The 27,115-nt window shown below is 38.8% G+C and overlaps 3 protein-coding genes across 3 annotated transcripts; 1 reads left to right on the forward strand and 2 right to left on the reverse strand.

Annotated features, from left to right (window-relative positions):
- Positions 1 to 277: 277 nt before the first annotated feature.
- Positions 278 to 4,417, reverse strand: LOC6560832 (mitochondrial sodium/calcium exchanger protein). The gene is made up of 8 exons (XM_001987190.2): positions 4,377 to 4,417; positions 4,097 to 4,317; positions 3,711 to 4,036; positions 2,863 to 2,937; positions 2,292 to 2,798; positions 973 to 1,112; positions 663 to 897; positions 278 to 585 (listed from the first exon to the last, which is right to left on the reverse strand). Exons 1-8 carry the CDS (start codon positions 4,410 to 4,412, stop codon positions 302 to 304), a joined length of 1,824 nt encoding a protein of 607 aa, XP_001987226.2. The 5' UTR covers positions 4,413 to 4,417; the 3' UTR covers positions 278 to 301.
- A 1,111-nt stretch (positions 4,418 to 5,528) lies between these two features.
- On the reverse strand, positions 5,529 to 26,700 carry LOC6561033 (protein patched). Its single transcript, XM_001987191.3, has 7 exons — positions 26,352 to 26,700; positions 9,947 to 10,500; positions 8,674 to 9,880; positions 7,897 to 8,601; positions 7,616 to 7,823; positions 7,285 to 7,556; positions 5,529 to 7,213 (listed from the first exon to the last, which is right to left on the reverse strand). The coding sequence occupies exons 1-7, from the start codon at positions 26,490 to 26,492 to the stop codon at positions 6,284 to 6,286; spliced, it is 4,017 nt and encodes a 1,338-aa protein (XP_001987227.2). The 5' UTR covers positions 26,493 to 26,700; the 3' UTR covers positions 5,529 to 6,283.
- Positions 23,748 to 24,759, forward strand: LOC116805014. Its single transcript, XM_032734624.1, has 2 exons — positions 23,748 to 24,081; positions 24,692 to 24,759. The coding sequence occupies exons 1-2, from the start codon at positions 23,765 to 23,767 to the stop codon at positions 24,693 to 24,695; spliced, it is 321 nt and encodes a 106-aa protein (XP_032590515.1). The 5' UTR covers positions 23,748 to 23,764; the 3' UTR covers positions 24,696 to 24,759.
- Positions 26,701 to 27,115: the final 415 nt, after the last annotated feature.

Here is a 27,115-nt window from a genome sequence, read left to right on the forward strand (position 1 = left end):
AATTGCTGTACACACATGTCATAAGTGTGTATGTAACATCAACATTGGGTTTTGCATGCTGTGCTCTTCTTCCATTTTCGTTGAAAATAGTGCATATCACGTGTTTTTAGCGTTGCCACACCAGCAAACCACACATTGAACGAATCAACTGGACTAAGTTTCTCACTTAACGAATTAGCAAGTACAGCCACCTAACTGAAAACACACAGTGTATACGCAAACCCAGTATTATAGAAACATTTGGTTTTCAAACAATACATTTTTAAACATAGCTTATACAAAATATTATTATTTGTGTTCATTATTTTGGCTCAAAGTATAAATCTCTGGTAAAGTCATGTACCAGATCCCACTCAGCACCAGCAACATAAATGAGAAACACTGCGTACAGCGCCCAAGCAAAAATGCCAGCCGATCGTCGTGCATAGAAATTGACCGTTAGACACCACCACAATTGGGTCACAATGGTGATCAGCACGAATATATAACAGTTATCGCCATTCTCGCCATACAGCCAAAAGTCGGAGCCCGGCTTCTGCGCATTCACATTGAACAGCAGAGCGACGCCCATGCCAACAACAATGCCTGCAATTACAGTGGTACAAATACGCATATTTGTGCATTTATAAATTAATATAAAAAACGATAAAAATTATGCTTACTAAAAAATGGACCAGCACAGATGGCAGCGTATGCCATTTTCTCATATCCCTGCTTGGTTAACGCAAAATTAGCCATCAGATCGATAGTCGCATTTGTTATCGAACCGAATGTGATGTCCATGAAATTCTCGCTCAAATTGAAGACCACGCCCACAATCGAGTTGAGCATTTCGATTTCGCCAACGCACAAAGTGATCAGCACAACCGAGCTCGATACGCCCAGTGTGATAAACAGCTGTTTTGCATAACAGTGAACAGTTATGTGTATAACAGTTATATATATAACAGTTATGTGTACAACAGTACTTACCATATGATATGGCGGTGGCAAATCGGTGCGAGCATGCAAAAAAACACAGATCGCCAGTGGAATCGTCAGGCACAAAGACCACTTGGAATAACTGTAGTTAAAGTCAATGTACCAACCACTGTACACACTGGCAAACTTGGCTACACAAAAAATGAGGCTACGTTGAAATATGTGCTATAACATGTACAGTTACGATCAAAATAATAGCACCACCCTCACAAGAAATGTGTTCAAATGTGTATTTAATAAAAGGGAAATAGAAAAACCCCATTATTTTTATTCACAATTCTCAATGTTTTTATTCAAAATTTAGAAAATTAACTAACAAAATAATGGCACCACTTTTCATATGTGCACTTATAATTATAAATATTGGAAATAAATAAAAATTTATTTACTTTCAGCTAATTGTGAATTTAGGTGATTTGTTTATATCGAATCAAGTTTTTTCCAATCCACCGACTTTCTTATAGAATTTTCCATTCAATATATTTTTTTTATAATTTTGTATTTTTGAATTTATTTGAATGCAATGATCGAAATAATAAATAATAACTATCATAGTAATATAATCAAATTAAAAGTGGTGCTATTATTTTTTCGCTACTTTTCGCACTCTTCCCTTCAAGTGAAAAAAAATAAATATATATAATATAAAAAATATATAAAATATATATATAACATAAAATGATACTAATTTATAGGAGGAACACTTTGAATTTAATCGAATAATTATTTGCAAAAGTAATTTTTTGTTGTTATTCGTATGAAAAAATGTCGTAGTTGTGCTATAAATTTGTATTGCAACTGTGTGTTTTAATATAAAAATAAAAATATAAATATCGGAATATAAATATTGCCATTCGATCCGATAAGTCAAGCAATAGATTAATATAGCTTGTGATTTATATATACTGGATATATTATATATACTGGATAAACGAAGAAAGATAATCAAACAGGGCAGATGCACCAGCTAAATGACTTCTAGTTGGGTATAATCAAAGACGATTTAAGCAATTAAAAGCCATGTGGAAGGACAGATTTAGAATAATTCACAGTCTCCTGACAAGGACAGTGAAGACTAAAAAACTGGGTATAGTCAGTAGGGCCAATGAAAAACAATCAAAGCAGGAAAAACTGTAGTATTCTAGAGAAACACATTTTAAACTCGAAGAACACAAAAAGTCTCAGTCCGACAAAGATTAGAATTAGTGTTTTCGGGCTCAGATATAGATCAAATAAATCTAACAGGTTTGCAGTGCATGATAATAATAATAATAATCGATTTATAATCGATTACAATCGATAACACATACAGTGGACTGCCGTGATGACGATGAAGGGATTCGTCACAATCTGGGTGCAGTTGAGCAGCTTGCTCCAGCCATGCTTGTATTGCTCATAGTCCACAACGGGCACAAATGCCGTGATGAGCACCAGAAACGGTGACTTCAACACAATCAGTATCTTGCCGAGATATCCACTCAGTTGCCAATCCATTGCATCGATGGGATTCAGGGACTCGAAGAAGTCCCGCAGCAGGAACACGTTCTTCGCGTTGTTCGCATTGTGCAGAATTGTGCGCTGCGACTTAAAGTCCATTTGAGTTGGACGCTGGACATCGGATCTGCGAGTGCTGAATATATCCCTGACTGGATTAGCGTTCGACGGCTGTGGGCTAAAATATTGTGAATTACGCTTGTGAAAATTCATTATTTCATTCGACTCTAATTCAGCTAGAAATTTCATCTTTTTCTTCAGCTGCAGTTTGTGCTTCATCGAAAGTTTTCGACTGCTCAATTCTTCGATCTCCACTCGCAGATCTGAGGTGAATACGATGCTATCAAAACCAAAAAATTCTAAAAATCTTGGATTAGTAATACTCACTTTTAATGGTGTAGCGCATCAGAATGAGATCGGCTATATTTATCAACAGGTAGATAACATAAAGCGAGAGTAGAACTGCGAGGATTAAGATTATTAATTTCGATTATTTTATTTGATGTCAACACAAAAATATATATAAAAAGTAAAAAACATATTAAAATTCAATTATAAATAAAAGGTAATATTAAATTTAAATTTTATTTAGAATAAGAAATATTTATAAGATTTTTAAGATGTCTTGCGAAAGCGCAGAAAACCCACAAGCGGATCAAATAAATAGTTAAATAAAATGTTATTCACGAGTGTTGGAAATAACTGTATTTGCCTATGTACACCGCAGCTTGTCTTGCATTCCCGTTTTGTAGTCTTAATCTGTTGTTGCCTGCGAGCAACGGTAATTGTCAGTTCCTTATGATCAAGACCTTCTTCGATGGTATGTTTAAGCTACTTTCAGTCGCTTTTGGTCGCTTGAATCGCGTAGTATAAGTCGCATGAAGCGGATATATATTCTGTATTAAATACAGAACTCTGAATAAATCTAAACCCCAAGTTATAATAACGAGAATAGACGTTTAAAATTGAGTTCCTAATTATAGAACTAGAAAATGCTGATTTGATTACATGATAAAGTCTATTGTAATCATTAAAGAGTACTCGAAAAGAAATAATTGGTAGAACAGCGACTGAAATAATCCAGAAATCAGGCAGAAGTCGTGAGACGATCATTTAAATTGGAAGCAAGCTTTCAAGTTGAAATTCATGTACATTTTCTAACCCAATAAAACCAGATTCTAAATGCAACCAATCTTTTGGACTCTATGTATAATATTGTTCCCGTTTAGACTTACTTACGCTCTCCTTCTTGGTCACACTGTGCGCACTGAACATGATGTGACGCAACAGTTCCACGCCGAGCAGCAGGAATAGAAGATTTCGCACAGTGCTGTGTCCGTCCATTTTGAATGGCTTCAAATAGCATATCATGCCCCCGCAGAGGAGCACAATGGTCAGAGCATTGCTAATTGTGCAGGTGAATATTGCCGCGTCCGCTCGGATTGGCATCAAATTGGCAATCAGGTCTGGCGATGAATTGGCAAAGGCCAAAAAAGTGACGCCAGCTAAATATTCATTCATATGCAGCTTGATCGAGAGTATCTTCAAAATGGGCGTAAAGCTAAATTAAATAAATTAATAAATATACAGAAATATATATACATTTATTGTATATACTCACTAGGTATCCACAACGATGGAGAGGATAAAAAAGTAGATAATCGCAGCGATTGATAGCAACAACATCACACAAGTCTCAGTTCTCAATTCGTGTATGTGAAAATAGCAATAGATCAACTCGAAATAGTTGAAATAACTAATAATCTCCTTGCAGTTGGGCAGCTCCCTGGCCATCATGCAACGATAATCGAAGGGCATCCGCAACAGACTGTGGCAACTCGTCTGTGGAAGGTGAATTCTACTTTCAACTTAAATGCAGCCATGGATTACCTTTTACGTACATTCGACTTGAAGTACTTGAAATGATCCTCTATCATGGACATATTTATAGCGCTTGATCTAATGATAATATAAATATATATATTTTAATGCCAATTATTATGTTGAACAGTAAAAGCAAAGTCAAATTTCAATTTTGAAAGCTTTTTTCATAACACTTGCAAATAAGTAAATTCTAAAAATTAAATTTTTAAGCTTTTTTTTTGATGCACGAAATGCAACTATATTAAAACAAAAGTTTTAATAGAACTGAAAATGATGGAATAATAATCATTATAAGTGGAGCATTGTATTATTACAAGTTTAAAGAACAAAAAAGTAGAAGATTCCTTGTATAGATAATTAGAACTTGGAACAATCAACTTTGTTACTTATTGTTTATGTAAGAAGATTAAAACACGCCTAGTTCTACGATCAGAGAGGGAGAGAGAAAGGGAAGATTTGCTGGTAAAAGTATGCTATTATTTGCATTAAAAATGCTACGCTGCTTCGAAGTTTTTCGTTTTTCGTTTTACTTTTGCTACTGCTACGAACTTTAACATAGCAATAGCAGAGCCAATATCAGAATAAAACTGAAATTAATGCGCCTTTCGTCTGCTCGACTTTGTCACTTGCAAGAGCAGACAAATATCCATTGTGCTCTCTGTAATTATATCAAAAAGAATGAGAACAAAGCAAGAGCAAAGCGAGAGCATAGCGAGAGCATAGCGAGAGCAAAGCAACAGCATAGCGAGAGCAAAGCGAGAGCATAGCAATCGAACTGTGCAACTTGTGCTATTGCTATAAATAATATTTGTAATATTTGGGTTTGCTCTGTGCGACAGCTCCTGTAACAGGAGCTGCTATCGAAGCTCAACTAGAGCTGCTATCCTTCATGCATTTAGCAATTGAAAATCCATATTTCTATTTATCTTGCTGCTTTGGAGTAGTAAATTTAAACACTGATTATGACAAATAGCAGAAATAGTTTTTAACAGATTCGATGGTATCCTGAAGAACCTTGTAATGGGCAGACAGCTTTCACAAGTTGAAAACAATCAAGATGTAAAACACACAGATAAAATATGCTTGTCAAGCTTAGGCTTAGGCCAAATCATCAATAGATTGAATAAGTCAAACAAAAGTTGAAAGTTTCGCCTTACAAATTGTTCGAGTTTTATTTAAATGCTTTCGCTTTTTAAGAACTGTATAATGTGTGTGTTTGTGTGTGTTATTTGGCAACAGGACCCCAACTCATTGTCCCTGTCCATGTCCCTTGAGCGTAAACATTTTATTATATACTTATGTATATATATATTTTTGCTTTCATTTATTAATTTTGGTTGTAAGTACCTACGGAAGGGATTCTTCTCACTTGCTTTTTTAGACTTCGACTTTTGTGTTTTTTTTTTTTTTTTTTTGTTTTTATATTTATTCTTAGATTCATTGTGTTTTGTTTTTGTTTTTTTTTTTTAAGCGATACTATTTTGGTTCAAGTCCTTGTGTTTTATGTACATATTTAAACTAATTTAAATGCTATAAATTACTAATGTTGTTTTTTGTTGGTTTTCGACATTTGAACGAATATAAGACGAATATAAGTACATAGCAGTGTTTGTGTGTGTTTTTTTTTTGTTTGTGTGTGTTACAATAAATAACTCTATAATTATAAGAATGCCTTAGGTGCTAACAAATACATACATACAAAGCTTAGCAGCTGATCTCTCTCGCTATATATATATATATATATATTGTGTATATATGGTGTAATTAACTATCATGCATACAGATTACAGATTACAGTTTTACAGATTACAGTTTTACAGATTACAGTTTTACAGATTACATTTTTATAGTTTACAGTTATAGTTTATGGGCTATAGGCTATCTAGGTTAATGGCTACAGGAACTGGAACTAGAGTGCCAGGGGCTAACTTGTAAAGTTATAGCTGCGCACCGCTCGACCCGGCGTGACCAGCTCCACTTTGATATTAGCGGTCGCCGTCACCTTGGTGGTGTTGCTATCCGACAGCGTCGTCTCCACTGTCACCTCCGGCTGCACCACAATGCTCTGCAGCTCCGGCCCGGGTCCATAGCTACCGAGCGGTGTGTGTGACTGCGAGGCCTTGTGATACGATGGTGGTGGACCCGCATATGTGCAATTCGAGTGGTTGTACTGCGATTGTGGTTCGCGTTCTCGTTCGCGTTGCTGATAATTGTTAATGTTGTTCATATAATGATTGTTCAGATTGGGATTGTAATTGTGATTGCCATGATTGTTGTGATTGCTGTGATTGCTGTGATTGTTGTGATTGCTGTGATTGTTGTGATTGTTGTGATTGTGCGTTGGCGTCGACGGCGCACTCCAATCATTGTGCATTTGTATGGACGAATTGCTGGACTTCCACGATTGCGGCTCCTCGGTGATTGTCGTCAGCGATGGATCATTGATGTTCACATCCTTGTGATTGTGATGCGCCTTGTGGCAGTTATTCGAGCTGGAGTTGCGCGACGAGCCACGCGTCCCATTCACCGTATACGATTTATTGGAGCGCTTGCTGCGCATTGGTATGGGTGACGGCGTCGATATACGATCGGTGTGCTCCAGTGGCACCAGTTCCGCCTCGGGTCCCAGCATGCTGAGGATTATGGGAAACACGAACAGACTGTTGCAGGCGCCCACACAAAGCACAACCAGCAGCAGCCAGCAAAAGTGACGTATGACAAACTCAAACGGCGATGTGGACAACATAAATACAGCCATGCCAGAGGTGAGCATGCCGTGCACCAAGGGACCCAGTGACAGCTGCATGGCCAGATGAACGCGCCGCTGTCGATTGCCCACCGAAGTCATAAAACCCTGCAACAATCAATCAATAAATGTGAGAACTCTGCTTGCCGCTTTGCACAGCCACCGAATGCAATGCTTACCAGTGTGATGTGAACATTGAAGCAGAGCATCATGCCCACGCCGAGTATTAGGATGACGGCTGGAATCGCGGATAGCTTAATGCCCAGCAGGCTCATGGCGCCAAAGATTTGGGCGAGCGAGGCCAGCACAGTGACGATGACGAGAACGGCAGCCCAAACGGACAGCAGCAGCAGCGAAACCAAAACCAAGGCGGCCAACAAAGCACAAGCCAGGATGAGGGCCAGCGAGGAGCGCAACGTCATATACTGTTCCCAAAAGATAAACGGTATGCCTAAAACAGAATTTGTGATTAATAAACAAGAAGATTCGTTGCGCACAGTGCACACCCACCTGAGGGATAGTTGGGCAAACCGTATCCTTCAAACTTGACACTCAAATCGCGTATGTGGCCAATTAGTGTCTTGATCTCGGACGTGTCCGTCAATCCGTGCAGATAGAACGGCATCTGTGCGTAGACCAGTGGCAGACTTTTCGGTATCTTCAGATCGTATTCGTTGGGCGCATGATAATACTGACGCGGTTCCGGATAGAGTTTGCCCTAAAAGACAAAAAAAAGAATGAATAAATTAAATAAAATTCATTTACTTTAAGTCATTATTCAGATTGCTCACCTGTGAGGCGCCATAGGCAAAGACATCGTTTGTCGCCCAGGCGGACAGATAGTTGTAGAATGCTTTGGGATTGATGATGCCATCGCCGTTCACCAGCCGATTCGATTCGACGAGACTCTTGTCCACCGGATTGTCTACATAGCCCGTTTGGACCATCAGCTTGTAGGCGAGGATGGCATCACTGCTGGCATTCGAATACCAGTTCTCCTTTGTGATCCGACCATCGCGCACCTCCTCGTCGAAGATGCGCTGCAAGTTGGTCAGCCAGTCGCGGAAGAGGATCAGCCAAAAGTCCGGCAGGCCGCCATTATCATTCTTGATGACATGCGGCACCCGGACGTATGCCTCATGATAATCGCAGAGCAGCTGCTGCTGTGTCGGATACTCAAAGTTGCCCTGGGTGACCGCATACATCGAGTAGAAGCCAAAGAGACGCGTCTGTGCATCCAGAAACTTGTGCTCGTTACTCTGCTTGGGCACCAGATCGATAATGTCCAAGCCATCCTGCAACGATGTCGCCTCATACAGACTAAAGATGACGGCGCACAGGAAACCCATCACGGCCAGAAACTTAACCCAGCTGCGCATGAGAAACGGCGTATAATACTTGTAGGCAAAGCTGGCCAGCGAGAACGAGGGCAGCGAGGAGCCGCCACTGATGATGCCCGTTGAACGCGATTCCAATAGTGGATTCTGTGCTGGTTGCTGTTGTGGCTGCTGTTGCTGTTGTTGTTGCTGCTGCTGCTGTTGTTGCTGTTGCTGTTGCTGCAACTGTGCAGCTGTGCGATTGTTGTTGCAATTCTTCAGGTGGCGTCCACTTCGCATATTATTGTTGTTCATGTGCTTGGGTTGCTCCTTCCACACCGGAAAGCAACAGCAAAAGATGTCCGCTCGTCCGGCGGTGCGTCGCCGCAAATCCAACGAGATCATCGCTGGGAAAACCAGTAGAGCCGCCGCCAAATTGAAGCACATAACAATCGCCGCCTGCAGGCAAAACACTTTCAGCGCCGGCACTGGGATGAAGACGGCGGCAAAGAAGGAGCCAGCCGTGCTGCACGCACTGAACAGGATGCTCGGTCCAACCTTCTTCAGAATTAGTTTCGTTTGCTCCTTGCGATTGCTTTCCGCATACGCCGCCGTCAGCATAAAGATGTGATCCACACCGAGGCCAAGTGCCAGAAATGGCACCACCTGTGTGCTGGCCGCATTGAACACAATGCCGAGCAGGGCACACAGACCCAATCCAGCTGCCGTGCTGAAGCACATGAGCAGGACACCGGCGACGCCAACACTACTCTGGCCACGGACAGGATCACGCCAGCGCAGCAGCGTACAGAAGGCATAGAGAACGGTGGCAGCGACACCAATCACAATGCTAACCGCCGACGGATGCGAGAACTTGGCCAGAATGTCATCCAAGGTGGCCGAGCTGAACACAAAGATGTCATAGTTGACCGCAATCCGAGACTGTTTGCGCAACAGCTGCTCCACCTCGCGCGAGAAGTTACGCTGCCAGGCATTGAGGACCTCGGCGGCCTTCTGCTGTGACCAGCCGATGTGATGGACCTTGTAGTTATCCTGCCACTGATCGAACATCTCCTTCTCGGTCATCAGTTGCACCACCGTCTGCAGCGCTTTGGCCTTCCTCAAATGGCCGCTGCGATTGCGCTGTGCTCCGCCCACAATCAGCTGTTCCGGCCAATGCATATGCTTCGTTGCATAGCCATAACAGCCGCCGGTGAGTATCGCACCAATGTCGGGTGGCTGCTGGCTGCCCTTGTTGGGCGCCGTATCCGGGCAGTGGGGATGCTTGGGATTGAGGCAGGGCTTCTCCATGTAGCCACTGCTGATCGCCGCACGTTTCATATACTGTTCGACGGTGTCGAAGTCAAAACTGGTTTTCTGATCGGACATATGCTGTTTCATGAACTGCATCACACCTGTTGGATTTAGGGTGCTCCACATCAGTCGCTGATTGAGGACACTGCAGGCAGAGAGACAAATTAGTGATTAATGATCAAGGTGAATCTTGGCAGATAGAAGTACATACGGTATGTAGGCTGGAGTTTCGGGTCCCAACAGTTGACTGCCCTCCCAGAAGCAGTCGAGTGGCGTTATTATCGAGCACGGTATCAGATGCTTAAGTATTTGCTCAATATAATAGTGTCCTTCGAAGCTGGGCGTTGTCGGCTTATTGCACATGTCCCGCAGGCCCCATTCCGTATCGAACATGTGCACCTTGACCGCTGTCGCCTTGACGAGCACCTCCAGATGGGAGAGCAACGCTTGCGGATGCAGCACAGATGCGTTCGGATCGTGTGCCGTTTGTATGATCAGCTGATGCGTCGATGACTCATCCTCACCGATCGTCTTCTGCGAGTAGGCCAATTCCGATTCGAGTCGACCGCCCTCCTGTATCCACAGCTGATGCACCTTCGAGTGTATCTGTGCGCTTTTGAGGCCCACACAAAATGTGCTTAAAACCAAAATGGCCACAAATAGCACCTTGCCCGCATGCTTCTGCACGGAGCTGCCGAGCGTTTCGAGGTGGGATTGGAATACTGAACGCAGATAGATTGCCGTGCGGTTGCCACGCGCCTTGCCCTGCAAGCGACCAGAAAAAGATTTCAAATTTTTATTTGTTTTTCTTCATTTTGTTTTTTGTTTTTTTTTTGTGTGTTTTATGCCATAAATAAGGCATTAAAATTATAACGAAACAGCGTGTGGTCCCAGGAACCACAGCCATATAATTTATATGTGTGTTTCTTCTTTATTTTTTGTCTTCTGTAACATCCCAATGAAGCCATCATCATCATCATCATCAGCATCACCATCCCAACCCAGCCCAACTAACACAAACGTCGACGTCGACGGCGCAGCTGCAACCTATAATCGTCTGTTTGGCAATTGGCAGCGCTGCTCTTCAGTTAAGTTAAGTTAAGTTAAGTTCGTTTCAGTTCAGTTCAGTTCAGTTAAGTTAAGTTCGGTTCAGCTGAGGCCACACCATAAGCTGTGGCACATCTCTCACTGGCTTTCTCGTCGTTGTCGTTGCCTTCGTCTTCGTCTTCGTCGGCTGCACGGAAATTGAGACCCAAATAATGAGGAGCACGCTAACGTCTCAATCGAACCTGAACCTTTAACCGTCCAGTCATCGCACAGTGGGCCACAGTCAATTATTGACTTTTGACTTTGATTGATTGGTGAAACTTGTAAATTTTATTTGTACATTTTTATTTGCATTAATTGCCTAATTTACTCTTGAAAATTCAAATGTAAATCTAATTTATGATCAAAATTTATTGCATGAAATGAATGATTTTAATAATCAAATTTGATGAATCCCTTAGAATGAGCTGAGATTCATATTTAAATTAGACTTCTTTGACTTTAGTGACACGAGTTTTAAGTTCAAGTCTAATTTTAGAATTGCAACCTTTGAAACATTCTCGAAGCTTTTACACGCTGCTGCCACTGTGCCGCTTCAAATGTTCTGGCAACATCGCGAGGCGACGCGACGCGACGCGCCGCACCCAGCCGCCACACACAAGCACAGAGGAGGGGCAGAAGAGGAGGCAGAAGAACAAGACAGACATTCCAAGCAGAGCATGAAACGTCTCAATCTGAAGATTGGGCTTTGTTGTTGTTATTGTTGTTGTTGCTGCTGTTGTTGTTGTTGTTGTTGTTGTCTTCTTCTCTCAAAGTCTGTGTGGCAAACTCCTTTTGCTTTTATCGCTTTTCACAGATTTTCCGCCAGTAAAATGGGGCTCAGCGTTTAGGTCTAAATCAAGTTTTCTTTTCTGTTCTTTTCTGTTCTTTTTTTTTGTTAGGTTTTTGTTTCGTGTTCACGCAGCAGAAGCAGAAACATTATTGTTGTTGCTGTTGTTGTTGTTCTTTTGAAAAAGCTAAAAAATGACTTAAGTGGCTTTGACTGCAAGGAAGACGGCTTTATTGTTGTGCAGTCAGTTTATGACTACCGTTAACACAGAGAGGCGACCAAATGGAAAGCATACACACAAAACAAAAAAGAAAAACACCAAAACAACAACTAGGATAAAGATTCATGGCAAAGCTGGTATTAAAATAATTATTTAAATAAACAGAAAAATGACAAGAAAATGAAAAGTGAGAGTTATGCCTTGAAATGTGTGCTAGCAAAATATTTTACTTATTTTCCCTTATTTATTATTATATTTTTTTAATTTGAATTTGAATTTTGAAGTTGCAAAAATTGAGAATGCTTGGCTTAAATATTGTATGCTTAAAGCAATTATATATTTGCCATAGATTGCAGTTAATTAAATCAATTGTGTTTGAGCTAATTTGAGTCATGATTATCAAAATTCCGACAATTCTAGTTAACAATTTGCTAATTTTTTGTATACCCAGTTAACAATTTGAACACATTTCTTTCAGTGTAGCGGCGCTGCGGCTGCGCGGGAGTCAAACCATAAATAAGCCATGCCAAAAGGTTGCCTGTGCTTAATGTCTGCTGTTTGCTTTTTGAAGTTATGCGTGGCATTTCTTGTGGGTGCGCCACATAGAGACAGATACAGAGAGAGACACAGAGAGTGAGAGAGAGGGAGAGAGAGAGAGAGAAACGGATAGAGTACGACACTTCCTGCTGCTTAGCTATGCAGCATTCGTTGTCGCCGTCGTCGACGTCGTCGTCATTTCCGCAAACTTCAAAACTCGAAAGCGACTTTGACTTTGTCTCTATTAATTAAGTCATTGGCGGCAACAGTTGTTGCTGTTGCAACTGCCAACGCAGGCAACGGCGTCGGCGGCGGCGTCTCTTTTAAGCTGCGCCGCATGTGGCGACTGCGCCGATTGCAATGTTCGTGGAATTTTTTCCATAATTTGTTTGTGTGTGTGTGTGTGTGTGTGTGTGTGTGTTTTTTGTGTTTGTGTTTTTGTGTGTGCCTAAAAGAATGTTTTTCCCTGGGCACACAGCACAAGCTGAATAAAAAAAGTAAACCTAAACAACACAAAACAAAAAAGAGATCACACACACAAAATTCTCAGAAACTTGCAGGAAGGCGCAACAATGTTGTAATGCCGCAGGTCGCCGCAGCAGCAGCAGCAGCAACATCAACTAAAAATAAACATAATCTAGATTTGGCAGCACTTGCAGTGCAGCTCAAACTGTGAGCGCGATTGAGCCATCACAGCGCGACTGCTGCTGTTAACGCTTGTCAGCTTCCACCTTGCAACACCCCTGCCTCCTCCCCCCCCCCCCTCTCTATCTCTCTCTCTGTTTTATCGACAACAAGCTTGGCCAAATGTTGCCTGGCCATGTGACATACCATCAATCTTGTGCCTGCACTTCAAAAAATTACAAAACTCCCAAAAGTTGTCTAGTTTTATATTTAAATATTTAACTGAATTTGTAAATTACATTAAATAAATGTACAAATTACATTTGAAAAAGTACTGCTATTAGTTTTTATTTGTATTAATATACATTATTATTATTGTTTATATTTGTATTTTATTATTTAATTTATTTTTACGAAGTGGAACTGAATAAAATATTTTTGTGACAGTCGAAATTTGTCTTGTTAATTGAATGGATATTTATAGAAATACCTTTCGACAAAAAATAGTTATTATTTTTTTATATATAATATATTTGTTACGATTCTTTTAATTGAGGATTTTTTAAGGAATTATTAATATAAGTAATATAATAAGAATTACTTATGAAAAAACACAGTTATTATTGTTTATTTTTAATAACAGATATTTATTTTAATTTTTACTATTTTCTTCTTCAAAATATACAATATATTTCGAAGAATTAGAAAAAATTAATTGTCAACTCTTGCGAAAAATATTATCAGTAATAATAATTAATAATTTTTTGTAGGGAAAACAAATTTTTTATCTAATTTCAATTTTAAAGTTTACTAAATTCTAGAACATTTTTTTTTTTGAGTGTATAGCTGTTGTTGTTTCTGGTGTTCTGCTGGCTGCTGGGTTGAGTGCTGAACTACACCCGCAGCTGCTGTCGCTGTCGCAGCCAACGTCGACGTCGAAGTCGCGTCGTGAGGAAATGTCACAAATTGATTTATGGCCCCTGCCTCAGTTTGCTTTCATGTTGTTTGTTGTTGTTGCTGCTGATTTTGTTCCTGCCTGCTGCTTCTGCTGCTGCTGCTGCTGCTGCTGCTGTTGTTGCTTTTGCATTTACTCTAAAGCAGAAAATTGTATATGCTGCATTTTCTTTGTAAAGAAGGCCCACCAAGCTGAGACGACAACTGGGGAAACAACTTCATTAGAAATGCACATTTTGGTCCTAATCCGAAGCGTTTGGCTAATCCCACAGCTCACAGTTTGAGATGCACTATGCAACGCCGCTGTGCCGTGTCGAATGCATGACAGAGACGGCAACTCACTGCCGCTTGACACCGACAGGTGCATTATACAAAATGCCTTCGAACTAAATCACACACAAAAGACAAGAAACACACATTTTCAAGTCGAACCAGCTACTCGCTGCTTGTGAGCACCTTTTTTTAAATTTATATTAAATGGAGAACAACAGAAAGTAAATAAATGTATATAACAATTCCTAAGTTGAAACAAATTGTTCTCTTGAATCAAGTAAAATAAATAGTCGCCATGACAAATAATAAACGCGAAAAAAATTGAGAATTAATTGTTGTTTTTTAATAAATATAAATAACACGAATATAACTTAAGAGAAACTTAAATAAGTCTAAGAATTACTTCAGTGAACTATTACATACTGGATTTACGGATATTTCAATTTAGTTTGTTGCAGTGTATCCATCCATCTAACCATTGCATAGAAAGCCCAGGCGCACCAATCAATCATAAAAAAGTTCGTGGCCAGACTGACAGACAGGCATAATTTAGCCAAGACCCAGACAACCCCCCACGGTCTTTCGACTACTTAATTACACGGCACATTAAAAGCGGCTGGTCCCCAAAAAAAACTTTTCCATGCCAAGCAAAGACGCATATGGATACAACAACTCCATGAGCGTATTGGGTGCGAGAGAGCCCAGTTATAGTTGTGCCGCAATAAAAATCAAATTCAAAACTATACTTTAAGCATAAAATGAAACTCAATACATAAAGACGTGACGGACCACCCAGTCCTCTGCATAATTATAATGCGAGTGTGTGGCATATAGATAGTCATAATTATCCATACTTATAGAAATGCCATTTGGTGGCCAGTTATATATCCGTATAAGCGTCGTTTTGTTCCACTTGCTTAATGGCATTGTCAGCGTTAGAAGACTATTCACATATTGCCTTAATAATTACCCTGTGACAATCTATACAAATTGTTAGATGGGGTATAATGTCATTGTGCCTAACTAGTTAACAGACAGATAGACCCTTCTGAGACACCAGAAAATAGATACATTCCTAATCAGTATCAAAGGTCAAGGTAAAGTTGATATCAGAAACTAGTTTACTTCATATATATACAATACAAATCGATTTCCGATAACTATAAAAATCACTTTTGTATAGCTAAAGCCTTCAAGTTGATATACAGAATATATCCCGATCTATTGATTATCATTTAAAATTTCGTTAAGATCGAATAAGCAACGCATATCAAGTTTATTTAAAGAACTCTCCCCGTTTCACGAATATCGATACTAATCGATAACAGATATAAAAAAAACATAATCGTAAAGAAATTCTCTTTCAATTGATATATATAAAATATATGTATTTATTTCATTATATTATATTTCATGTGAGCAAACTGCTATTAGCCAATCGATAAATATTTAATATCTGGCTTAAGGGTATCTTCGAGTCGAGCTCTTTTTTTCGTTACGTTCCCACATAAGTCATTATCATAATCACATAAATAATCAGCTTTATGCTCAGCATTATGCATGTCTAGTTATAAGTCTTGTTTACGACTTTCCATCAATATTCAAATATATGTATATAGAGTGAAAGATTGATGTATAGGCGATACTATGATAAGATTGTCTACATTAAATATTTATTGAGAACAAAGACAGACAGCCAATAAATTAATATAAAACTTTCTCAAAATGAGACGATTTAAAATCGCCGAATGTTGACATTTAAGGTACGCAGATAATTCGCATGGGTTTGGTGAAACTGCTGCTGGGGCTCAGGCCCGTAACAATGACAACGATATCGTCTTTCCAAACAATGCCAATGGTCTTGGCCAATTTGATGACCATTCAGATTTGATTGACGAGCGATTTGATCATCGCCGGAAATTAAACTAATGATCGGACAAGGCGCTCTATAATGACTCAAAAGGAGCGATGAGTAACCCGAGGGGCGGTGACCACAATAATTGCTCTGGCATTAGTCCTGATCGCTGCATTCACAGCGTACGAAATTAAGGCGTGATCCACGTCAATTATTTGGCCCGAGGTGAGTTCTGAGCACAGTTTATCGGGCCAGTTGATAGCTTTAGTTTCGCGACATACTCGACTCATGGTGTCCACTCACTCCAACGGATAATCACGTCGGACAACATTACACAATCGGCAACAACATTCCCATTCGCCTCATCAGACAGTTCTGCTCGGTTGCGAGGTTTCTTAGTCATTGACTCGAGCATTTGGGTGGCACTGATGCAATGGCAATGATCTTAATCTTCTTCCCCCCTTTCCCCAACACGGTGCGTATTACGGCACTGCCTTCAGCATTCCTTATGAACGAGCCAAAGACGATGTCAAGTTTCTGATCTGCGGCAAAGTTTAAATCCAATTTATCCTTTTCAGAAACGGCAGGCAGAGCCCCATTGATGCCAGACATATTAACACCGGCGAACACAATTTTCCACCACTTTCCACTTCGCAAAGTAGTTAATTTCCGTACACTTCCTTGACTAGCGGGGAGACCAGACCGTCATCAATGAAGACACAATCTTCAGGCTTGCCCTTCTCCGAGAGATCCTTCTCCTCCGAGAGATCCTTCAACTCAAGGATATTTTCCTGCTTCTGACTCCTATATATACATATATATATAAAGCGAAAGTTGAGAGGCATCGCAATCAGCTTAAGCTAAATCCTAATAAATATATATTGCAATTTGAAAATTACTACCTCAAATAGAAAAGGAAATCTAATCATATTTAGGCCAGAATTTACCCATTCTACTACCATATCTCGTTTTCCTAAAATTGGGTGGAACAACAAGATTGAAGCATTAATAAATATCGCAATTTGAGTTGTCAGATTGATCAGTTAGGAAGTCAGGAGCAGCAGCAAAGTGTGGATTCTGTAGATGCTCCCTCTGCCTGATTCGTGCAACTTTTGCAGAGAGCTATTGGAGTCTATTGGGAGTCTTGGAGTCTATGAGACTACATATGAATTCTTTTCTTTTATAAATAAGCCAAGTTAGCTTAAATCACAGCACAGTCACAAGATGTTGTTTGCAACATATTTTGCAATTGAAATTTGATGTTTCTCACGTAAATGTGTGCCATAAACCGTGTAGCTCCCATTAAAGTTATTTGCCGCCCAAAGGCGTTCTTGAATACACAATTGCGGGCATGTGTTGCTGGCACATACATAAATGTATGTCCGTTTTCAATTTAAGTTGTTATTTCGACCATAAAATCCAAATGGAAAATTACAAAAGAAAAACAACGTAATAAAATCTTTTATATGAATAATTAAAGTGTGCTTAAATTAATTGAAGTTCGGGTAAAGGCTACAGTTCGATTTATTAGACATGTATTTGTTGAAATGACAATTTATGATGCATTTAAGCGCTCTTGTCACACTGTGCAGGCAGCAGAGACAGCTTTTCTCCCGTTGCCTCAAAGAGCCCGCATAAATGGTTATATGCAGTTGCATTATGTTTGTGTTTGTGTGTGTGTGTGTGTGTGTTTGAGTGAGAGTGGACCACACACAATGCACACATTTAGTACACGGTGCTTAAGGAACTTAAGTTTCGCGGCTAGGCGAGCAATTAAAATAAAGTAAACGGCCGAATGACGACGCATGCAAATTGTCATTTGACGGCAATTTATGGCGCCTCTTAAACGTGACCAGCAAGCATTCAAGCAAATTTTTATTTTTTTTTTGGCATAACACGCTCGCGATCTCCATTCAATGAAATCGGCTACAAAAACAAAATGTAAAACAAATCAATGGTTGAAGGTCGCTGAGGCAGGCAGCAATTGGCAGCTGTTACCAGGCAGACACCTTTACCGTTAACACAGCAGAAACAACAGCAGTGACCGCAGCCAGCGAAGAGTGCTGAAGAGAGTCAAAGCGTTCCAGCACTTTTTTTCTTCCTCTTTGCTCCCATATTCTTTGCCTTTGACTTTAGTTTCAAAAGCTTTTATACTGTTTAGTTTTGTTTTTTTTTTTTTTTTTTTGTCGTGGGCGAAATCATAAAAGAAGAGAAAATAAAACATACTTCAAATGGCGGCTGACATAAAAATGCAGCAATAATTTTTAAATTACAACTTCACCTGCGCCGCCAACCCAAAAAAAATAAATAAAAAAAAAAAATAAAAATAACGCTGCCTGTGTTGCTATGCTTTGCTTTTAAGCAATTTAATTTCTTTATTATTTTCATACGAAACGCGGCCCAGAGATACCGACACACACAGAGAGAGAGAGAGAGAGTCTGTCCGTCAGTCTGTCTGTCTGTCGGTCGGTCAGGTAGCCAAGGCGGCCACGTCGCTCAATTCTCATTGAGACAGAGACACAGGTACACACGCACCGAAGAAACCGAAACCGAACCCGCTGCCCAAAAACCGAACTCGAACTCGAACGCGAACGCGAACTCGAACCAGAAACTGAGATCTCAAATCTGAGGCAAGGGCGAAGTCAAACTTGGGCCCTACAAGATACAGATATGTATGTGTTTGTGTGTGTAAGTGTGTGTGTGTCCGTCCGTGTGTCCGTTAACTGCTTTTTCAGTGAATTCCGTGATTATTGCTTGAATGTTTCTTTCCGGTACTCGCCTCGCTCTTTGGCCACACGGCCTCTGCTGCCTCTGTCGTCTCTGCTGTCTTTCTGTCTCTCAATTTCTGTTTCAGTCGCTGTGGCTGTGTCTTAACACTGAAGCTTCTGTAACTATCAGTGTTGCCCCCCTTTTTGGCCATTTAATAGCCAAACGTAGCTAAAGTGCACTTTTGTTCATTTATTATAAGCTGCAATATTGGTTTTATGCAAATAAAATTGTCAAGCCTAAAAGCATAATAACATTTGCCAATTTTTCTCTGCATTTTGTTGACTTTCAAATGCTGGCAACACTGGTCGCAATCGCAGTCTTAATACACTCCTCAAGCCTCTGTTTCTCTGTTGCTGTTTCTCTGCTTCTCTGTTGCTGTTGCTATCTCTTTTTCTGCCCAATGTCATTGCGTCGTCTGCTTTTGCTTTGGTACCTTTTTCGTTGCTGCTGCTGCTGCTGCCGCTGCTGCTGTTGTTGTTATTGTTATTGTTGCTGTTGCTTTTATCAGCTTCTCTCGGTCTCTCGGCCGGCCGGCCCCGTCCATCCGTCTGTCTGTCTGTCTGTCCAGCCGTCCACTTTGCTGTGTGTGGTCAAGTTAATGTCTTCATAATTCTTTTGATTTTTTTTACGTCTTACGTTCGTTGCTCGTTGTTTTTGTTGTTGTCCTTAGTGTTATTGTTGTTGTTGCTGTTGTGCCCCGTTGCTGGGCCACGCCGCTGATGAAGACAATAACAGTTTTATGTGCGGACAGTGAGACAGAAGAGGTAGGGCCCGGGTCCCGTCGTCTCGTAACCGGGCCTAATGAAGCTGAGTGAAAAAAAAACACACACATAGACATAATTCGACTTCCAACATCCCCCCCACCCCAGCAACTATCAACAAATAAAGTTGTCTCTCTCTCTCTGCCTCTCTCTCTCCCCATGTCCGTGGTGTTGGTGTGAGGCCTCAAAATTGAGCTGTCAATTGTTTGGGGGCAACGTGTGGGTGCTATTTGGGGCACTGACACGCCACCATGGTATGTATGTGTGTGTGTGTGTGTGGGTAGCTGAGCATTATTATTTTCTTTTTTTTGGGTTATTTTTAGTTTCAATTGTGAGAGGAAGGGGAAATGCGCTCAAAAGTGTAAGAAGATTATAGGTCAGACAGGATCAGAGCGACATATCCAATAGTTTATGAGTTTGTTGGCGTTGGGTTAAATAGAGCATCAGTCTAGAGCATATATTCAATTTAACTGAATCATAATATGCATCTATTATCAACTAGTTTATCAAGAATTTCATTTCGAGCTTTGTATGCCTTTCAATCTGAACTCAATATTGAAACAAAGCGAACAAAACAAACTGAGAAATGCCAAGTTCAAATCAGAGCCGCGCACCAAATAAATATTATAATCAGAAGATAAGATCGGCTGATAAGATCTCATGCAACAGCAGGTGTAAGTCACATAAATCAGTATCACACGTTGCCCCAATATTTGTTTTAATGGGGACAAACACCGACAACACAAAATAAATTATAATAAATTTGAGAAAAAAGTGATGAAATGCAGCAAATAAAAGACACAAAATTAGCAGAATTAAATCATTTTATAGAAACTATGCGATTCAATATGAATTTGTCATTTGTTTTCAAATAAAATTTATAAATTTACGCAATTTTATTATTATTATGTGAATACAGGTTACAAAGACAAACAGCTCGAAAAGACCCCAAAAAAATGTAAGGAAAAAGATCTGAGGAAACCGAGGGCGAGTCTCAAGTGGAAAGAGTGAGAGAGAGAGGGCGTGAGATTGAGAGGGATAGAGAGGGAGATTGTGTGTGCAAACTAATCCTTAAGCAAACACACGTCCCACTTTAAGCAGAAAAGATACCTGCATAAAATGCTCTCAGCGCTCAGTTCCAAGCGATGGAAGTCGAGCCGAAAGTGCCTTCCGAGAAGAGCAGAAGGAATTAATATTGCTGCTGCTGCTGCTGTTATTGTTGTGAATGTGTCGATGAAGATATCTCACGCCTACGAAAGCATTTCCGGCTTACATTTTAACAGCGGTGAGCGAGGAGAGAGCAATGAAAGAAAGACAGAAAGAGAGAGAGAGATATAGAGAGAGATGGCGGGGAAGGGTGGACAACGAAGGGAAGTACTCGGCTCTTAACAAGTTAACTGTAATTTAAATGTAAGAGAAGTGTTGAAATCTAAAGATAAAGAAAGACAGACAGAGAGAGAGAGAGAGAGAGAGAGAGAGAGAGAGAGAGATAAGGGCGGCTAGATGTGAGGCTGCCGTTGTCCTTTAGTCCTATTTGCAGTTCTTAGAAAGGGTGTCAACCCTGTCAACAAACTGACTATCGCTGAAGAGTTGATGAAAGGCGTGTATAAAGTGCATTGAGTCAATACGTGGAAAGTGGGCTGATCTTGGTGCTTGGACAAAATATTCAATGTAAATTTAGAAGTACTTGCTACACTCAGAAAAAAGATCGTCCTGATTTTGAGAAAATCGTCATACTCTTGGCGCCAAGCCACAAACCTTTGGCTTTATAAAAACTAGTCTTTCTTTTATTGTCATGGGTAAATTTGTCTTAAATTTAGATAAAAGATTTTGTGTAATTATTATTATTATTAAACATTAGTATTTTAAGATTGCACATATACCAATATTAATTTAATTTGAAAAACTCACAATTTGAAAACAATTAGAATTCGAGACCCAGCTAAGGTCTGATTTTAGAGTTTTAGACTGAATTTTGTCCAAAAATAAGAGTTATACATTTCTACCCTTATCTCAATAATTTAAATATTTATGAAAGATATAAAAAAAGTTTTCGTAAATCTAGTAATTATTTCTTATAAGCAAGAAAATCGTTCAAATTTTCAGGTCGATTATGAGTGTAGAATCTTCAATCACAACTTTACTTTCTAGCTATTAAATAAAATCAATTTTCGAATTATTTGTGGATTTATTGATATTTAAAGCACCTAATGCATTAAATGTAACAATGCTTTCATTGGAAATAGTTTGATAAGGAAACAGAAATGCAGCTACTTTCCCCATTTTCGCATTTCAATATATTTCCTTATCTTTTCTGCAGGCTAAGCAAACGTTTCAAAATTGTTTAACTAAGCCAAACAAGTGTAAGTTATTTCCTGTAAGTATTTTATTGTTTATATGGTTTTTGTTTACCCGACTCATTACGATGCAGCTGCTTATTTACGATTGCAGAGAGTTGATGCTACTGGTTTTCGATTTTGGCCATGTCAATTTTCGAGTTAACGTTTCGCCGCACAGCCAACCGATCAATATTTGTTTTTCATGTGCTGTTGTGAAAAGATCGGGGCGGCGGCATGACTTAACATAATTGTTACCCACATAGCCACATAAACAACAACAACAACCAAAGCAACAACAACGTACCAAAACTTCTTCAAAATGCCGCCAATGTTTCTCAACTTCCTGTGTGTTGAGTGGTTATCTGTATATGTGTGTGTGTGAATGTGTGCTTTACAATTGGCACAGAGACTCCGACGATTTCATTCATGAATTTATAAGTACATATACATGTCTGCATGTATCTTATAGACACACGTATAAACACACACAAATACAAATACAATGACCCTCGTCGTGCCTCCAACACAGCCACATATTCATTCGAAATTCGTACATGGCCTGCATCCATAGTGCGCTATTGCCATAAATTACCTTGCGCCAGCCAGCAAATACAAATACAAATTTACAAAAGAGTGTTCGTCTCGTCGAGAGCACAACTCGACTAGAATAATACCTTGATGCCTTATCTATATAGATGCTACTTTATCTATCTGTCTAATATGTATATATCTACATAAATTATTTGCGCTTTTCTCTAAGTAATTTGGTAAATTTTCAGATTCTTAAACTTAATCAAAAATATGTAAAAAAAAAAAAATAAAAATATTCTTATATTTTTACTGATGATCAATATTATGTAATATATATAGTATACAGTAATATATATATATATATTCACATCTTTAGAATAGTGTTTTTTACTTTATTATTTTAATATGTACTAAAAGCAGTCCACAGTTTCCAATAAAAATTTTAAATTAATGTTACAAATTAAATTATAAATTAAAAACCAAAAGAGAGAAATTTAATTAAAAATTAAAATGATATATAAATAAAGAAATAAAGGCTATCATAAATACATTATAATTAAATATATTATTAAGCGTGAGTAGCTTAGTAATAAGGAATGTTAAAAAAAAGAGCGAAAGAATAGGGTAAGAAATAGACTGAGAGGGAGTGCTATCGAACATCGATTTGAATCAATAAAATATGACAAAAATGATAGAGAATATATATACTTTATGGGTTCGGTGTAGCTACCTTTTACCTATCACATACTTCGGCACACAATCACAATACCCTTTCTACCAATTTCACATAAGTTTAGGACATGTAAGGAAATAGTTGAGAGACTATTGCATGTCCTTTAAACAGATTTGAGAAGGTTGCAATTTGAAAATATATATCTATAGTAATATTGAATTATTGGCAGCTTAATTGAAATAACGTTTCTTAAACCTTGTCAAAGTAGCACTGCCCGTCGTGGCAAATATAACTGGGTATTCAGCAGTCAAATAGGTAAAGAATTGACAAAGAGAAAATGACGATAATAATAATAAAAACAACAGCAACAGCACAGCTTGACGAATTTGGCATTCAGCTCGTTGATGAGGACGTCACCCTCGGACCTCCCAGTAGCGACGATTTTATTTGTTTTGTCTTGCCAATTTGCATATAGCCTGGCCAACTGAGCAACAAAAAAAAGCTAACAAATGCAGTCATTGTTGTTTTTTTTGTTGCCTGGCTTCGTTAGACCAAAATTAATGTCTTAATATATTTCGTTAAATTGAGTCATTAAAATAAATCGCCCATCGTCGTTGATGGCGACGGCGCCGACGCGTCACGAGCAAAAGGCCAAAACACAAAACACAAGCAACAACAAAAACAACAGCAACAAAAACAAAAACAAGACACGACCACACCTCAGCTGCCTCAACGATGCAACAAGATGCTGGAGCACAGCAAAACGATCCTCGATCGTAGCAGTTGTTTTTGTTGCTGTTGTTGCCACAACTTTCGAGAAGTTCAACGATGTAACGTTACGAGAAATAATTGAGGAGGCGAAGCAGACAACAACAAAAAACGAAAGAGAGACGCAGCAGCAGCAGCAAATAATGAAGACATCAAGTTGTAACAAGTAAGACTAAGCTATAGAATGGAGTGTGCGCGACTAGCCAAATACCCTGGCCAGAGGAAAATATGAACAACTTTACTACATTTAACATTTAAAGTTGTTACCAAAAATTTCAATAATTTTCTTTAAAAAAAAAACGTATTCAACTCTTAAAATATATAAAAATATTCGGAAAAGAGTGTTTACTACTTCTTAAAAAACTATATACAACTCTTAATCAAATACATACAAATATCTTGAGTCATACATTCTACTCTTGTTTATAGTAAACAAATTTTTTATTCGTCGATCATCATTTGCATAACTTTAAACTACTCGCTTTTGCACACGTTCTTAATGTTTACAGGATATACAAAAAAAAAAAAAACAGCCATGCAAAATAAAAGCTACATTTTCGGGTAACAGAAGCATCGAGAAAAGTGAAGATTGCTGTGCCTGCCACAGTTGTGAAGACACTGCACGCCAACAAAAAAAAGCGCGTGCGTCAGTGAAATATTTTGTTGTGTATTTTTTATGCCATTCGTGGGCCACCCGCATTCAATGAATGTACAAACACATATGTATATATATATATATATATATAATTAAATATATATACGTCGGTTTCTTCTAGCTGACGTGACGAGCTGTGTGTGCGGCATCCAAGAACAACAATAAAACAAACCGAATGCTTTTGGCAACAACAACAACATGAAATCAGTAGCAGCGGGCAGCAGCAGCACACATGAAAAACATGAACGATAAATAAAAAAAAATAAACATTGTAAAAAGCTAACAGCGAATTGGAAATGCTCTTTATCAGGTATAAATACAAAAACACAACTGAAACAATTTTAAATAATAAATAAACATAATTTCATATGGAGGCGATCAATCAGTTCATCAATAAATATTTATTTACATACATATCTATTAATTTATCTTTGCTGACAAAAACTCAATTGAACACAATTGAATAATAAATATATAAAATAGATTTCATTTCGAGGCGATCAATCAATATATATTTATTTATATATATTTTTTCTAACAAAAAATCAATTTAAAATATTTTCATAAATAACGAGCTGTAATTTCGATCAATTCGCATAGAGTATTTCATCTTCGTCGCACTGTAGTTAATCTATTTTGCCTTTTGTTTACTTTTTATCATTGTGTGCATTCCAACAACAGCAACAAACGTAAGGGCAAAGCTGCAAAGCTCATTTCATCAAAGAGTAAATCCAAACGTCTCTTTCTTCTTCTTTTTCGTCTTGTGCGCACAAATACATTGAAAGAGCAGCTTCTGCTGCAGTCAAAGCTTCACTGTTTTTGGCACTCGTTATCGTCGACGTTGTTGTTGTTGCTGTATTTTGAGCAGTTGTTATTTTTGTTGCTGCTGCGGCTGCTGTTGTTGATTTTTTGCGGTCAGTCGCCGTCGTCGTCGCGTCGCACAGTAGCACAAAATAATGAAGTTGTTTTTGGTCTTTGGTGGCCCTGCTGTGCGCCAAGTGAAAATACTGCATAGCTTTTAGGCTTTGATTGTTTGTTTGTTTTTGTTGTGGTTGCAGTTGCTGTCAGTTTAAAGTCAGTGAAAACTCTTGCATACAAACATATGTACATAAATTACATACATACATTTTAATGTTGATCTATTTTTGGTATTGAGCTCTGTTATGTTATGTTGAGCATACAAAGTGGCTATGCCAAGTTACATAGTAATGTGTATAAGCATTGACTATGTTAGAAAAACTAGCTTCAGTAAGTCGATATTGGAATCGACATTTCCAAACAGGTGATGAGCAACCGAATAACAGTAATTAAATGCAAAGAACTTATTTCGTCTCTTAGTTGAATTCTAACGGGTTCACATTGAATGCAAATAGTTAAATAATTTAAGGCTTGTCAAAAATTTGTAGAAATGTCTTTTTTTTAAACAATTCTCCTACAACAACTCAATGAAATTAATTAAGTACAAATAAATAAAACAAGAAATCGAATCAAACAAAAAAAGCAAACGATTTTGTCGCCGTTGTCAACCGCAAATGACTCTATTATAACAAATTGAGCAAAAACAACAAACAAAACAAAACAAAGAAGCGAAATGAAAACGAAACGCGGCGACAAAAAAAAAGAAGAACGGCAAATGATATCGGCAATAAATTGGTATTGGAAACTGTCCAAACGGCTTAATGACTTAATTAAACAAAGCCACGCTGGAATTGTATTGTGGGATTTATGCTGGAACTGGAACTTAAAGCTTGGCTCTCTGTTTTTTTTTTTTGCTCACTTACCTTATCAATCTGATCGAGTGCCACTTGAGCGTCCACCCAGCTGGTGCGTATGTAAAGATCCGAGAATAATTTCTCATCGACGACATCGCCGTGTGTGTCTGGAACGCGCGGCAGGCTCTCTCTATCCATGTCGATATGCATGTGTGTGTAAGTGTATTCGTTGTGCGTTGTGTTCAAGGAGTGGGAGGACGCAAATAATGCACGTTCTCGCTCTCTCTCTCTCTCAGCTGTTAACGCTGCTCTAAGCCCTGCTGTTAATTAACAGCGACAGAAAAGTGCTACCAAATCGCTTGAACGTTCGCTCTTTGAGAATGTTATGTGTTTATGTGTGAGTTGTGTGCGTGTATTGTTTATTTTTGTTTTTGTTATTTTTTTTATGTATCCAAAAAAAAAACAAACAAATAACAATTACTTAATTTGCATTTTGCATTGCTCTGCATTTTGATGCACACAAAACAACAACTACAGCATTTTAAACACACGTTTTCTCGCTCTCTCTCTTGCACGCTGTTGTTTCGTTTCGATTTTGTTGTGATTGCTTATTTCTTATTTCGCTTTTGGCTTCAAATTCGAGCTGTGAACTCGTGTTTAAGATCGCTTTTCATTATTTATTTTTGTGCACATTTTTCCACAAGAATTTCAACAATTTTCACACATAATTCACAATTATGGCCATTTTCCGTTTTTTTTTTTAACACGCGACGCAAACGTCTCAAAAATGTAAAACACAACAACAACAAAAACAACAATGCTGCATCACGTTT

This window comes from Drosophila grimshawi, unplaced genomic scaffold (genome assembly GCF_018153295.1).
Source record: "Drosophila grimshawi isolate 15287-2541.00 unplaced genomic scaffold, ASM1815329v1 contig_1369, whole genome shotgun sequence".
Lineage (NCBI taxonomy): Eukaryota > Metazoa > Arthropoda > Insecta > Diptera > Drosophilidae > Drosophila > Drosophila grimshawi.

Excerpts from the sequence above, each read along its gene's own strand:
- LOC6561033 (XM_001987191.3), bottom strand. The coding sequence starts at position 26,492 with ATGCATATCGACATGGATAGAGAGAGCCTGCCGCGCGTTCCAGACACA. Across the intron at positions 10,501-26,351 it reads CACTCGATCAGATTGATAAG|GGCAAGGCGCGTGGCAACCG; the intron begins GTAAGTGAGCAA and ends GGTCGCTTGCAG. Across the intron at positions 9,881-9,946 it reads GAAACTCCAGCCTACATACC|TGTCCTCAATCAGCGACTGA; the intron begins GTATGTACTTCT and ends CTCTGCCTGCAG.
- LOC6560832 (XM_001987190.2), bottom strand. The coding sequence starts at position 4,412 with ATGATAGAGGATCATTTCAAGTACTTCAAGTCGAAT. Across the intron at positions 4,037-4,096 it reads TCCATCGTTGTGGATACCTA|CTTTACGCCCATTTTGAAGA; the intron begins GTGAGTATATAC and ends TATTTAATTTAG. Across the intron at positions 1,113-2,291 it reads CGTCATCACGGCAGTCCACT|CCAAGTTTGCCAGTGTGTAC; the intron begins GTATGTGTTATC and ends TTTTTTGTGTAG.
- LOC116805014 (XM_032734624.1), top strand. The coding sequence starts at position 23,765 with ATGGCGACGGCGCCGACGCGTCACGAGCAAAAGGCCAAAACACAAAAC.